General features: G+C 42.8%; 1 protein-coding gene across 3 annotated transcripts in view; it reads left to right on the top strand.

Moving 5' to 3' along the window:
* The window catches only part of ZC4H2 (zinc finger C4H2-type containing), a 121,711-nt gene extending 108,657 nt beyond the window's left edge, over nucleotides 1–13,054 (top strand). For 2 of the 3 annotated variants that reach the window (XM_074392078.1, XM_003940949.4), the window contains exons 2-5: nucleotides 3,138–3,309; nucleotides 4,860–5,032; nucleotides 5,894–6,056; nucleotides 7,200–13,054. In XM_074392078.1, the coding sequence (XP_074248179.1) occupies nucleotides 3,154–3,309; nucleotides 4,860–5,032; nucleotides 5,894–6,056; nucleotides 7,200–7,313 (606 nt within the window). In that variant the 5' untranslated portion in view covers nucleotides 3,138–3,153 and the 3' untranslated portion in view covers nucleotides 7,314–13,054. The remainder of the gene's footprint in view (nucleotides 1–3,137; nucleotides 3,310–4,859; nucleotides 5,033–5,893; nucleotides 6,057–7,199) is intronic. The other variant, XM_010351682.3, reaches the window with a different exon arrangement.
* The last annotated feature ends 1,935 nt before the right edge of the window (nucleotides 13,055–14,989 follow it).

Genomic DNA, 14,989 nt, shown 5'->3' with positions numbered 1-14,989 from the left:
TCTGCTTGGTGACTTTGTGTATCTTAGCTTGTTTAATTCTTACCACATGATGTGTAAAGTAGTTGCTATTGTTATTCCTGTGTTACTGATGAGGAAGCCAAGGCTGAGAGAAGTAAAGTGAGATGATCAGATAATGTCACTCTCCTACTGTTTAAAATTCTAAAAATCCACCTTCCCCTAAGGATAATATCCTAACTCATCCCAGTCTCCAAGTTGTGTTTTAGCCCCTGTCAACCTCAGCAGTTTTATCTAGGCCCCTCTCCCTCTTGTAGTTGGTGTTCCAGCCACACTGCTCTTTACTCAGTTCCTTTAATCTGCCATATTCTTCTGTGGCACCGTTACTCATGCTATTCTTTTTGTCTGGACTGTTCTCCTGTGTGCCCACCTGCAGTCACCAGCTAACTCCTATTCATTCTTCAGGTCACAGCTTAGATTTCATGTCCTCAGTTCTCAGGGAAACCTCCCCTTACCGCCACTTTTACTCTATAGTGTCCCTCAGACTATGTTAGGTCACTTTGTTGTATTCTTCTATGACATTCTGTATCACCTCCCTACCACTAATATGATTTTACATATAACCCTGTGTTCAGGATCTGTTTTCTTCATTAGATGAAACGTTGTCTATATACTGTCCTGTTCTCTGCTCTATCCCTTGCCTAGCACATGACAAGTATTCAATAAATAATTGAGTGAATGTATATTGAAACCTTCTATAATTGGTACATAGTAAGTGCTCAATAAATATAGTTAAAATATAGTTGTTGTTATTATTGTCCAAAAGCAAATAGTTAATCAGAGGCAGAACCAGGATTTGTACTCAAGCCTGACTCTAAAGTACATGCTTCTTTTATGATATGACTCTGCAGAAATAGGTTCTTGACCCAGCACTGCCCTAACTGGTTATATGGCACTTAGGGTGAGACATTATACTGCTCTGAATCTTAGTTTTCTCATCTGTAAAATGAGCATGGGAGTAGGCAAAGTTTAGATTTCTCTTCATGTCACCTAGAAAAGGACAATAGAGGGCTCGGTGCGGTGGCTCACACCTGTAATCCCAGCACTTTGGGAGGCCGAGGCGGGTGGATAACCTGAGGTCAGAAGTTTATGACCAGCCTGGCCAACATGGTGAAACCCCGTCCCTAAAAATAAAAAAAAAAAAAGAAAGAAAGAAAAGAAAAGGACAAAGAAGTCTATATAGATGTAATTAACCAATACAAATCAGTATCATCCCTCTGCAAGATAATTGATAAGCTATAACAAGAACTCTTGATGTTTTTATGCTCTTCAGGCTAGTAACACCATTCAAACACAATGTAGAGTAGTGGATGGTATGTAGGCTTTGGTGTTAGAAAGCCCTGGGTTTAAAAAAAAAAAAAGAAAGCCCTGGGTTTAAATCCCAACATCCAATTTACTAGCTCTGTGGTACTGGACAAGTTACCACCCTGAACCTCACTCAGTTCCCTTCTCTACAAGTGGGATAACATCCACTGTTTAACCCATTTCTAAGGTTAAAAATATATATATAATAACATGAAAAGATGTTTTTTAGTATAGAAAGAGAAACTTCTACCATACTACCCACCTAATAGTTTTTTCTGTAGTTCTGTGCCATTGAAGGCTACCTCTTGAGGCAAGAGGCACAGGCAATGTTAAGAAAAGGGAGACTGAAGACAAGCAGGCTGATGTCAGAGGACAGAGTCCAGCGTGTGGAATTAGAGCACCCATAGGATAGACTGGGGCAGAGGGGAAGGTCACTGAGGCAGAAAAAGGAGACTCCAAATCTGAGTAAGGGGATAATGGCTAGGCAGATTCTGAGAACCGTGAGAACCATGATAGGGAGCCAGTGGGAAGACAACAACATGTCATAGAGAGGACCCCTTTCAAAACTTTGTAGCCCTTTCCCATAGGTGGGCTCTAAAGAGTCTTACTAAAGACCCTTGGAACTGTGCTTCTCCAGATCTTTTTCTTATTTGGTCACATGCATGTACACTTTGAAATTGTAATTTTAGTGTGTACACTTTTTCAGTTAGTATCTTATCTTCAACATGTTTTATGTCACAAGTGTTCAGTGGCTGTCAAATATTCTAAATTTGCTGAAAGCCCAGAAAGTGCATCTCTGTAAATTAACTTTTTGCTTCCTTGAATTACCTCTTTAAAATAAATTCCCAAGTATAGGATTCCTGAGCCACAGGATATATGATTGAGATTTAATGACCAAAACCAGGTTTTTGTTTTTCCAAGAAAGAAGTGACCCGCAGTATCCTTTCCCCTTCCTTTTCTGGAACTGATGAACATACCCTCTAGAGTTGTGCTGTCTATTATGACAGCCATTAGCCACATGTAGCTATTTAAATTTTAAGTTTGATTAATTACAATTAAATAAAATTCAATAATCAGTTTCTCAGTTGCACTGGCCACATTACAAGTGCTCAGTAGCCACATGTGCCTAGTGGCTACTATATTCACAGCACAGATACAAAACATTTCCATCACTGTACTAAGTTTGTTGTACAGTGCTTCCCTAGAGTTTCTCAAGAGGTCATTTTTGGTATCTTGGGTGGGAGTTCTTTTTGTTCGGGACTTTTCTGTGCATTGAAAGGCTATTTAGCATCTCTGGACCATGTCCACTAAATGCCAGTAACACTTTTCCTTGAGTCAATGTAACAACCAAAACACACTCCATATTTGCAAATGCTCCATAAGGGAACAAAATTAGCCCCATTTGACACCTACTGAGCTTTTATCTTAGAGGAAAACATCTCCTAACTCTTTCTAGAGACAAGATATTGCTCTGTCACCTAGGCTACGGTATAGTAGTGCAATCACAGCTCTAGCGAACCTCCTGCCTTAGCCTCCTGAGTAGCAGAGACTACTTTTTTTTTTTTTTGGAGATGAGGTCTCACTATGTTGCCCACACTGATTTCAAACTCCTGGGCTCAAGTGATCCTCCTGCCTCTGTCTCATAAATTGCCAAGATTACAGGCATGAGCCATTGCACCTGGTCTCCTTTTTTGAGATGGCTTCAGATGCCTGGAGAGGGGAAAGCTTAGAAAGATGGCTTAGAAAGAAAGTTCTGGCTCCATTTCTATTTTCTCCCTTCTTTTGCTGGCCTGTTTTCTGCTTTTTGCAAATTGCAGGAACAAGACCCTGCAGATGGAGAAGATCAAGGCTCGTTTGAAGGCTGAATTTGAGGCACTTGAGTCAGAGGAAAGGCACCTGAAGGAATATAAGCAGGAGATGGACCTTCTGCTACAGGAGAAGATGGCCCATGTGGAGGAACTCAGACTGATCCATGCTGACATCAATGTGGTATGAGGCTGCCTGTAACCTATCTCTAAAGCCCTTGAGAAAAAGGTAGTGATGAATAATAGGACCTCTCCTTGAGATGTGGCCTTGGCCAACCTTGGGGAGCAGGAATCGGTGCCGGCTGTAGAGTGGAAAAATCCAGAAGTTCTGAGATCCAGCCCTGACTCTGTCACTAACTGTATATCACTGGACAAGTCCCTTCTTTCTGGGCCTCTGCACGATAACAGGGACTCAGTACCCTGCAAGGGTACTAATTTGATGTGCTCTCATTCTGGGATTTTGCAAGTTGACAGCTAGTCTTAGGGAAAAGAAGAGCAGGCAGCTGCTCTGGAATGTAGCTTAAAGCGCTCCAAGCTTTCAATCAACCAAACAAATCATTTCTGCCTACCTATCAAAGTGGGGCTTCCCCACTGGTATCTCCTTTGGAAACCCTTGGAACATGGAATATGAACTGCCTGCTAAGGTGGTAAGCTCCCGTCTTTTGGAGTTATTCAAGCAGCATCTTAATGGTTACTTGTATGAGCTGCTGTATTGATGATTCCTTCACCAGGAAAGAGGTTGGCAGTGCTGACCAGTAAGGTCTTTTCAAACCCTTATCTCCTATAACAATGAGGAGTATATTTGTTAAATTTACCATTGAAAGAAATAAGTTTATATTTCTGGGAAACTCATTTCTGTGGCAATACTCATTTTCTGATATTGTCAGATGTAGAATCTTAAAGGAAATATGAATGAGATTTGGACAATAGGCAATTGGGATTTTCTGTGTTAGAGATCACAGAATTCTAGATCTCATAAAGTGTTGACAGTTTTGCTGCCAGCTAACCAATAATACAGGGCCAGTTAAATGAGGAATTATTTGCCAGAAGGGCTGAAAATATAGGCCAATGGATCTCAAACTTGAGCATGCAGCAGAGTCACTTTGAGAGCCTAAGACACATATTGTTGGACTCCACCCTTCATTTTCTGGTTCTGTAGGTCTGAGGTGGAGCATAAGAATATGCATATCTGAGTTCCCAGGTGATGCTGATGCTGCTGATCCCTTGACCACATTTTGAGAAACACTGATCCAGGAGAAAGAGTGTTGGCCTAGGAGGCAGAAGCCCTAAGTCTTTATGCAGGCTTTGCCACTAAGAAGTATATCCCCAGGAGAGTCCCTTATCTCTGAACCTCAGTTTTCTTACCTGTAAAATGGTACCAAGATGGACTAAATGAGCTCTGAAGGACATTTCAGCTCTAAGATACTATATTTGAACAATAACTACTATTTATTTAGTAGTAAATACTAAATTTAGCCCTTTTACTGAGTGCTTTATATGAATTATATCCTTAAATCTTCACCAAGATTGCATGAGGTAAGCAATAGATTATCACCATTATACAGATGAAGAAACTGAGGCTTGAGCAGAGTTACATAGAGAGGACATGGAAGATCAAAGACTTGAACACAGACTGAACAAGCTCTGGAGCTTGTGCTATTATTCACTCAGCTATAAAGCCTCTCTGAGAACCTTAGGATCTTTTCTCTGTGCCTATCCCACTCTATGTTTCAGATGGAAAACACTATCAAACAGTCTGAGAATGACCTAAACAAGCTGCTAGAGTCTACACGGAGGCTGCATGATGAGTATAAGCCACTGAAGGAACATGTGGATGCCCTGCGCATGACTCTGGGCCTGCAGAGGCTCCCTGACTTGTGTGAAGAAGAGGAAAAGCTTTCCTTGGAGTAAGCTACCTGCCCCCAGTCCCTACAATATACCCTCCCTTTGACACACATACATACCTACGTACCTACACACACACAGGCATGTATACATACACGAAGTCTAGCCTGAAAGTCAGAGTACCTAGTTTTAGTCCCAGGCTTTTCAGTGGCTGACTCATTGTGTGACCTCAGGCAAGTCTCGGTGCCAGCTTGTTAAAACAGAGGAGGATTATTAAACTGGATGAATTGCTATACGAATTAGAACAACTACTAGATGGCTTTTAAAATTCGTTGTGTGATATTGACAAGACTATGTCTATAACTCTTAAGATATCATTTCCCAAGTTAGGGTCTAGAAGGGGATAATCTAGAAACCTTTAAAAACACAAAAGACTGAGCTTTCACAGTCTTCACGGGCTAACCTGGGACTTCATCTCCAGACCAAAATTTAAGAACTAGGCTTGCCTTACAGAGAGAAAGAATTTGGCTTAATAGAGGAAACCATTCCCTAAAGGTAGAGCAAGGTGTCTGTGGAATTGGTGAGCTCCCTATTTCTAGAGGCATGTCAGCAGAGACCTTAGGACACTTAATAGGAATGCTCAAAACAGCATGGGATGGTGGATAGGGCTAAATGCCCTTTAAGGACTTTGCCAGTCCTAAGATTTCTTGGGCTTCTTGGTCTATCAGAGCTAAGGACCAAGAGAATTATCTTTCTCATCAGACATTGGGCCTAGTACCAAGGGAAATAGTCTTGTGCTTGGGAAGGTGTGGGGACCTTCTGAGCCACAGCTCAACCCTTGGTTATATGGCATGGAGTCTTTAAGAGGGGAAAGGTTCTCCTTGCTTTCAGAATGATCCAGCCAATGTCTCTCATCTCCAAAGTTACTTTGAGAAGCAGAAAGCAGAATGGCAGACGGAACCTCAGGAGCCCCCCATCCCTGAGTCCCTGGCCGCTGCAGCTGCTGCTGCCCAGCAGCTCCAAGTGGCTAGGAAGCAGGACACTCGGCAGACAGCCACCTTCCGGCAGCAGCCCCCACCTATGAAGGTGAGTGAGCTGGGTAAGGGCTGTGAAGGAAGTAAAGTATCCTCCCATGGAAGGGCCATGGAAGGCTAGGTCTGGGTCTTTGGCCTTATTTATGTTGGGCCTTCTTTTAATAGCCTTTGCTTGTGACACAGAGGAAGGGGTGACATGAGTGTCCTGTGTTGGACCCACAGGGTTTGTTGCCCCATATTCCCAGAGGTGTTAGAATGTAGGGAGATTTTTAGGCCCTGCTAAAGTACAATTCTAAAAGTTAGAAATGACTCTTACACAAATATGTAATGAGCATGTATCATACATGAGGGAGCCAGCAGGATTATAAAGCTGGTTCCAGGAGCATTTGAGGAACAGATATCTATACAGTCAAGAAAGGAGAGGAAAGCCAAAACAAATTTGCAAAGTTACATACAAAACTGGTTTACATCCTACAGGGCAATAAAATCTTAGCCTTTATAGTTACTTTTTCTTCCAAACAGAAGTAATTTGCATCTCAACTGGGCAAAAGTCATTTGTACCTTATCAGTGTAATATCACAGTGTCTGGGTCCTAATCAGTTAGTAAATAGTCAAACAAAGAGACATTCTTCTGGAGCAGGGATCATCAAACTATAGCCTACAAGTCAAATCTTATCAGTTCCCTGCTTTTGTTAAAGTTTTCTTGGCCCACATGCATGTCTGTGTTTGCAAGCTATTGCAAATAACATGGATGCAAGCTATCGTCTATCGCTTCTTTCATGTAAAACAGAGTGGAGTAATTGCAGCAAAGACCATATGATGTAAAAAGTCTAAAGTATTTGCTATCTTGGCCTTTACAATAAATGTTTGTTGACCCCTATTCTAGAAAATTAAATAGTCCTTAACTGGGCATTTTAGACAATGCTTCAGTATAATGATGAATAGATGTGTAGTTCTCATTTTGCCTTACTTTCTAGTTTTGTATACTTTTTCTCAACACCCTTCCCTGAACTTGGTTACATCCTTTGTTCCCATCTTCTATGTCATCCAGGAGTACTTGAGTCTTACTCATTGATTATTGCTCCCTTCTGATGGGAAATCACTTTGCTTTCTGGGCCCCTGGGGAATCAGAAGTCTACACTGTGACCTGGAAGAATTTGACCACTAACTTTCTTTTTCCTGTGCCCCCCACTAGGCCTGCTTGTCCTGTCACCAGCAAATTCACCGGAATGCACCTATATGCCCTCTATGCAAAGCCAAGAGTCGGTCCCGGAACCCCAAAAAGCCAAAACGGAAGCAGGATGAATAAAGAAAGGGAGAGCACATGAAGCTTTGCTAATTGTAACCCCTCAGCTTGACCAGAGTGATTGATGTCCTGATGTGAAACAACCCTTGCCAAACCCTATGAAGTCTCCTATTTAATGTGATGGAAGCACAACCCCTCTCTCACTTTGCTCCTATTTCTTTCTGCTCTTGGGATTTCTGGTTTAGGAAGAGATGTGGTTCAGGTGCTAATGACAGTGTGTCTGATGATCCCATCTCTCCCACTCACATTTCAACCCCCGCCCTTGTTTGGAGCTATGGAAGGGCAAAAGGCTCAGATATGATTCTGTGTCTCTTGTGGCTGAGGCTTGGAGCCTAAGGAGCTGTAGGGTCTGAGGGGCAGGGGAGGACCATATCTTGTTTCAGGTAAAGGACCCAGTGTTTCCTCTCCTTGTACTTTTGCCTTAGGTTCTGAAGGGACAATAGTCTTCATGTTGGATTCTCCAACAGGCTAGGTGCATGTATCCCCCTACTCTCACCCTCATCTCATCTTTAAGGCCCAGAGGTAGCTTGGACAAGCCCTCCTTTTCATAATCATTTGGGAGGCCTGGCTGTTATTCCTTAGCTTGCTTCACTTCAATCTCACAGATACACTAAAATTTTTAGGTACCAGGCTGTGTGTCTGGGGATCTTAAGATCAATGAGCCTTTCCCCAATATCGAGTCTTTGCAAATTCTAGTAGATTTCCACAGCAAAATCAGGGAGCCAGACCAAATCTATATGTCCTGCCTAACCTACTCTCTAAGTCATTAGTGCTGAGGGCTTGGCTATAGGGGCTGCCTCAGGCTGAGAAGGCCCCTAGGCTGATATCTGTGTTGGCTTTTGTTTAAAATCATTATTCTGGCACATGCTCAATAGTATATTGCAGGGGAGGACAGAAGTAGATTTAGATTCAAGTAAATGCCCATCACTCCACACATGAAGGTAGGTGGGATTTTCCTTCCATTCTTCCCTTGCTCTCTTGGATCTGACCTCTTCTGTAGCCTCCACTCAGGACAACTGCTAGCCACTCCTGTCCTGTGGATTGTACAGCTGACCTTTCCACCCAAAAGAAAAGACATCAGGCTCCCCAATGTTTTTTCAGCTCTCCTTTCCACCAAAGCCAGGTTTCCTGGTAATGTCACTCAAAGATAAGGGACGGGGATGAGGACTGACTGACAAAAAATTTTAGCCCCAGGTCTCAGTCCCTGGCTGGGGAGGGGGGATACTTTTCCTTCCTTCTTTAAGTAGTCTTACATTGCCACAATATGTATGTGTTCATAATATAAAATGTTTCTCTGCTCTTTGAAAGTGAGGGTGTTATATCTGTACAAATCCTTTTAACATGCATTCATTGGTGTAAATTCTGACTACTGTGTATTGGATAATACAAAAGATGTAATGTCATTTACCTTTCTGGGTAGCTCTTCTTTGCTCTTATTCATTCTACTTTACAAATGAGAAAGCCAGGCACCAAGGGCAATAATTTACCTAATTATCACAATAATTTCCATTTATTTAGCACCTACTCCATGCCAGGTCCCTATGCAAGTTGCTTTATATAAATGATTATATTTGATTTCCAAAACACCTTACAGGCTAAGTATTCTTATCACCATTTTCTAAAACAAACAAACAAAAAAGATACTGAACCTCCAAAAAGTTAAATAACTTTTTCAGAGTTAAACAGCTAGTGAGAGAAAATTTCAGGATTTGAAGCCAGCTTTGTCCAACTCCAGAGCTCATTTTTTTCTACTTCTTCTCCATAATCATTTTGAAGAAAACCTTTCTCCCTTTTGGAATGGCTTGAAGATGAGAGTGGTTGAAATAACTTTGGACCTGAAATCAAGAACTAGGTATCCAATGACTGATGGAGGGATATAAAGGCCTTGTTTCCTATAGGGATACAATAGGGAACAACTTTGAAGGGATATCCCAGCTGCTGAGTTTGCCATTAAGACTGCATCACAGATCAGCACCTCCCTCTGTCTAATCCTGTTTCTTTACCTCTCCTTCCCTTAGACAAGTGTGTATCCTAAGGATTCCCTAAGTAATAGCCTGTACGCTAATTTGTCTCTATGCTTGTCAGGGAATTCAACAGCTAAATAAAACCTCCCTGTGCCTCAGTGTTCTTATCTGGAAAATGGGGAAAATATTAGCACCTATTTCATGGGATTGTGAGCAATGTGAGGCACATAGTAAGCATTCATAAGTATTAACATCCTTTTATCCACTGTACCTCTGTGTTTAGGTAGATTGGACCACCAGTCAAAAATTAAACTACTCCTCTTCCCTGACATTACTCCACCATCCCAAGTTTTGTATAGCTATAGGTCTGCTTTTGAAGTGGCTCAGGCTCTCTGGGCAAAGGGAGAACACTCATCTGTGCAACTTGGAGTATATCTTAACCTGTAAAGGCCTTAAAGTACAGGAGGCATGGCCATAGCTCTGCATCCTTAGCACAATGGAGGTCAGGTCTGTCAATTATGCTGTAGTGAAGATAACAGGTTTTGAACTCTGAGCACCACCAGCCAGGCAAGCCAGATCCTAGGGATACTTTTGAAGTGGAAGAGTATAATCATGTGTTGAGCCCCTACACCTGCCAGCCACTTGGCAGGGCTCTACTATCTCATTTAGTCTTGCTGGTTCATTTATCTATTGCTGTGAAACAAACCACACAAAACTTAATGGCTTAAAACAACCACCAGTTATTTGCTCATGACTGTAGTTTCAGCAGAACTTGCTGGGGATGGCTAATTTCTGTTCTATATGGTCTTGCCTCAGACAGCTGGCTAAGGCTATACATTCCAAGATGGCTGCACTCTCATCTGGCACCTCACCTGGGGTGGCTGCAACAAGAGTGGGCTGAATGTTCCAATCCCCACCCCAACCTTTGTAGTCTTTCATCCTCCAGGGCCTCTCTCCATTTGGCATTATTCTTCAATACCTGGCAGCTGGCATCCAAGAGGGCGAAAACCAAAGCAGACCGACTTACCCTTCTCTTCCTTCTCTGTCTCTCCTAACTCCCTTGTATTATTATTTTTTTCACTATATGTTTGATCCTTCTCTTCTTTTCTTTATTCTCTCTTAAGGAAGTCTTGGGTTTACCTGCTGCACTGCACTTAGGCAAAAGAAACACAAAGACTTTTGAGGTAGGCAGACTTGAGTCTGACCTGGCTTTGCCCCTTCCTACCTGTTTGTTGGGCAATTACTTTACCCTTTTTGAGCCTCATTTTTATCATCTGCAAAAATGGACCCATATAACACATATAAACAGCAAGATCTTTTGTGGCATAAAACCAGAAGTCATTTAGCAATACTGCCTCTGCACTTTATTGGTCCAAGTGAGTTACAGGGCCAACTCAGATTTAAGGAGTGAGGAAAATATACTCCATCTCTTGATGGGAGGAGCTGCATGGATGTCAGAGATGGGAGGAATTGTTGCCAGCCATATTTACACACCATCTACCACATTTTCTGACAACAGTGTTCTAAGGAAGGTGTTATTAGATTGGTGCAAAAGTTGTTGTGGTTTTTGCCATTACTTTCAATGGCAGACACAACAATTACTTTGATACCAACCTAATATGTGTTCCTTTTTACAGATGATAAAACTGGCTCAAAAAGGGTGAAGTGGTTGCTTAAGAAACAAGTACGAAGGGACAAAGCCAAGTCAGACTCAAGTCTGCCTAACTTGATAGTCTGTAAATATTTTGCCTAAGTGCAGTGCTGCAGGTGAACCCAATACCTGGTTAAGGGAGAATAAAGAAAGAGAAGGAACAAAAAATATAGTGAAAAAGAAGACAAGGGGGTTGGAAGAAACAGAAGAAAGAAGAGGAGGGTGAGTAAGATTAACAGAAGTAAGGCAAGGTATCCTTTATATTTGCTTTACATTTAAAGCACTTTCTTCAACATTTCCATTTCATGCTCACATTAATAACCTTGTTCTGTTGGTAGAAAATGTATTATTAACATCCTCATTTACAGATGAAGCCCAGATAAAGGAACCGACTTGCCCAGCAAAGATTATGTAGCAAGTTATGAGCAAAGCCGTGACTAGACCCTAGGTCTTCCAACCTGAGAATCACCTAGGCTGTAGCATTCTCTATATGCTTCACACAGCAGGGATTAATTGTATGCATGTTTTATGCCAGAGGTTGCTGACTTTTACACTAAAGGTAGGAGCTCACTCCACAGGGAGAGGTCAGGTGATTTTAACAGTCTTGCTCTTAAAGTCCAGTTGCCTGTTATCATTATGCCCTCAGCCTTCCCAAAGCAACTAACAGCATCTTTACAATGATCAACATCTCCCAAGCTGAACATGGGGAAGGCTATTAACTCAAGAAAGTCCTTTTCTTGTAGCATTGTCATGAAGATTGAGTGAGCTAATACATGTTAAACGCCTAGAAGAGTACCTGAAAAGCATTCAATTAGTGGTAGTTATGAGGAAGATGTTAGTAATGATGATTAGCTTCCTGAGAAGCCAAAGATGATGATAATCATGATGACGTACTCAGAATTCCAAATGTGCAAAAGTCAGGGGGTTCAATAAGTAAGAGGTTGTCCTTGTATAGGGCTTCCCACATAGGGCAAGCAGACAGCTAGGAGTTATGGTGCCTTTCCTGAAGATTGAGAAGACTCTGAGGTTCAGCTGCCACCAGCCATTTAGCCTGTTTAATGATTGTAAAGGACACAGGCCCTTCTTGAATGCTAAGTAAAATTCCCTTTTTTCACTACATTTTGTTCTGCTTGTGGCTGGGAAGGGAAGAACATCCTTAAACAAGTACTTTCCATCAGTGGTCTAGGCCCTCATGCACTTCAGTGGTTTCCATATTGCACAGTGCAGGGAAATGACACTGATTCAGGAGCCAATTGTTCCTGTGTTCAAATCCTAGATCTTCTATTTAGTAGCAGTGCATTCTTGAGCAAGTTATTAAACTTCTCTTATCTCCAGTTTTTCTCATCTGTAAAATTTAGATAATAACTGCTGTGTGAAGTTGCAGTGAAATTTTTAAGAGTGATGAAGAGAGTCATCTTTCATTGGATACCTATAATTTGGCGGATTTTGTGCTAAGTGCTTTCACATACTTTATTACATATGGGAGGCAGCTTAGTATAATGGCTAAGAGCATGGATACTAAAGCCAGATAGTCTGGATTCAAATCTCAGCAATGCCATTTGCTAATTATGTGAGCTTTGGAGAACTCACTAACTTTCTGAAATCTCAGTACCCCAATTTGTACAATGGAGATAATAGTGTCAGGCCTCCATGTACAAGCCCGGACCCAGAAAGTCTGAAGTCCTGCCTGCCTTGGCTGATCACACATCCCCCCCGTTACCTGCATTGGCCATTATCCCTGATCGCCCAGTGGAGCTTCCCCCAGACGTTAAGCCTCTCAATCCACGCTGTCATCTTAACTGTTCTTATGATAATGTGAATACTCCTCACCCCACACTGCCATCTTAACTGTTCTTGCTCTGTGAATATCCCTCCACCCCACCCTACCATCTTAACTACACTTACTCCTTATGCCAACCACCACTGTAACTGAACTTATGGTAATGTATACTCCTTGTCCCTACCCCCACCACTGTAACTGATTGTACTCTGTAACACCCCTGCCCCCGCTCAAAAGATTTGCCCCAACCTATAAAACCAGCTCCTATCCCACCACCCTTCGCTAATGCCCTTGTCTGCCTTAGACCACCTGCACCCAGGTGAATAAACAGCCATGTTGTTCACACAAAGCCTGTTTGGGTGGTCTCTTCATTCAACGTGTGTGTTTTTAACATTTGGTGCCAAAATCCGGGAGGGGAGAACTCCTTTGGGAAACCAAACCCTTATTCCTGTTCTTGTGCTCCCTCCATGAAGAGCTCTACCTACCGACCTGGGGTCATTAGACCAGCCCACAGACAGACACCACTGGCTATTTTGGTAAGCTGTCTCTGTTTTGCTTTCCCATCCTTTGGTCTTTTCCTTTCCACTTCCTCCTCCTTTCTGTTTCATTCTTTTTCCACCTCAAAGGCAAGGAAAATCAGGTAAACCAGGTTCTTCCGTGTGGTTCAGGACTGGAAAAATTCCACGGATCCAGGGACCCAGTTTTCCCCAGGGGTTATGACTATCGTGGAGATGTTCACCTTAGTCACTCGACCAGGCTCATGGCCAGTATTGGTGGCAGGTCAATGTAGAAGACACTCTCTTTGGATGCTCACCAACAAGGAGGTATAATACTCGAGCCACTTCAACTGCCTCCTAACCTAAAACCCAAATGTCTCATCTTCTGTAACACTGCATGGCCACGAAACAAGTTAGATAACACCTCCAACTGGCCAAAATATGGCACCTTTGATCCCTCTATTTTACAAAATTTAGACAACTTTTGTCACAACGTGGGTAAATGGTCTGAAATTCCCTACATCCAAGGCATTTTTTTTTTTACATACCAATCCCTTCCTAATCTCTACTCCTTCTCTTCCCTTCCGTCCTACCCTCCTTCCTCTGCTGGTAACCCAGAATCCTCTTTGTCCATCAACTCTTCTGACCTTTCTCCTCCCTGCCTGTCCAAACCGGGCCCTAATCCAAGACCTAACTCCACCCCCAGAGCTGTCTTCCTCTTCCTCTGCCCACAACCCACCTCTTTATGCCCCTCCTGTCACCTCCCCACCTCATATGCAGCCCAGCTTATCGTTTATTCCCTTGGATACCTCCTCTGCCCCTGCCTAACAACTCTTCCTCCACAAGGTGGCTAGAGCCAAAGGCATAGTTAGGGTGCACGTTCCTTTCCCTTTATCCAACCTTTCCCAAATTGGCCACCCGTTAGGCTCCTTTTCATCAGATCCTCCAATATTTAACCCAGTCCTATAATCTTACCTGGAGTGACTTAAATGTCATTCTTACATATACTCTCACCCCTGAAGAATGCTTAATATGCATTTTATCACCCAATCAGCCCCTAACATTATAAAAAGTTACAGAAATTAGAATCTGGCCCTCAAACCCCACAACAGGAATTAAGCAACCTCATCTACAAGGTGTTCAATAATAGGGAAAAATCTACCCTGCAGCAGCGCATCTCAGAACTACCGACGTTTGTCTCTTCTGTAAAAAACCCCAGCCACACCACCGGCTCACAAAGACTTCAAAGTGCCCAGACTGCAGCTCGTCCAGCCACCACTCCCTGACCTTGCTTCAAGTGTCATAAACCTGGCCACTGGGCCAAGGAATGCCCGCAACCTGGAATTCCTCCTAAGCCCTGCCCCATATGTGCAGGGGACCCACAGAAAGTCGACTGTCCAACTCATGTTGCTGCTCCCAGAGCTCCTGGAGCTCCAATCCTCAGCTTGGCACCTGAAGACTAATGCTGCCCGAGCATCTCAGAAGCCCCCTGGACCATCACAGATGCCTAACTTTGGGTAACTCTTATGGTGGAGGGTAAGTCCATCCCATTCTTAATCAACACAAAGGCCACCCACTCCAGGCTGCCTTCTTTTCAAGGATCTGTCTCCTTGGCCTCCATAACTGTTGTGGGAATTAATGGCAAGGCCTCTAGATCTCTCAAAACTACCCAAGTCAATTAGGCCAGCACTCCTTTCTACACTCTTTCCTAATTATCCCCACTTGTCCTGTTCCCCTGTTAGGCCAAGATATCTTAGCAAAATTGTCTGCCTTCTTAACTGTTCCTG

Source organism: Saimiri boliviensis, chromosome X (assembly GCF_048565385.1).
Source record: "Saimiri boliviensis isolate mSaiBol1 chromosome X, mSaiBol1.pri, whole genome shotgun sequence".
NCBI classification, from domain to species: Eukaryota; Metazoa; Chordata; class Mammalia; order Primates; family Cebidae; genus Saimiri; species Saimiri boliviensis.
The sequence above is the reverse complement of the archived record's forward strand: the minus strand, read 5'-3'. Positions and strand labels throughout refer to the sequence as shown.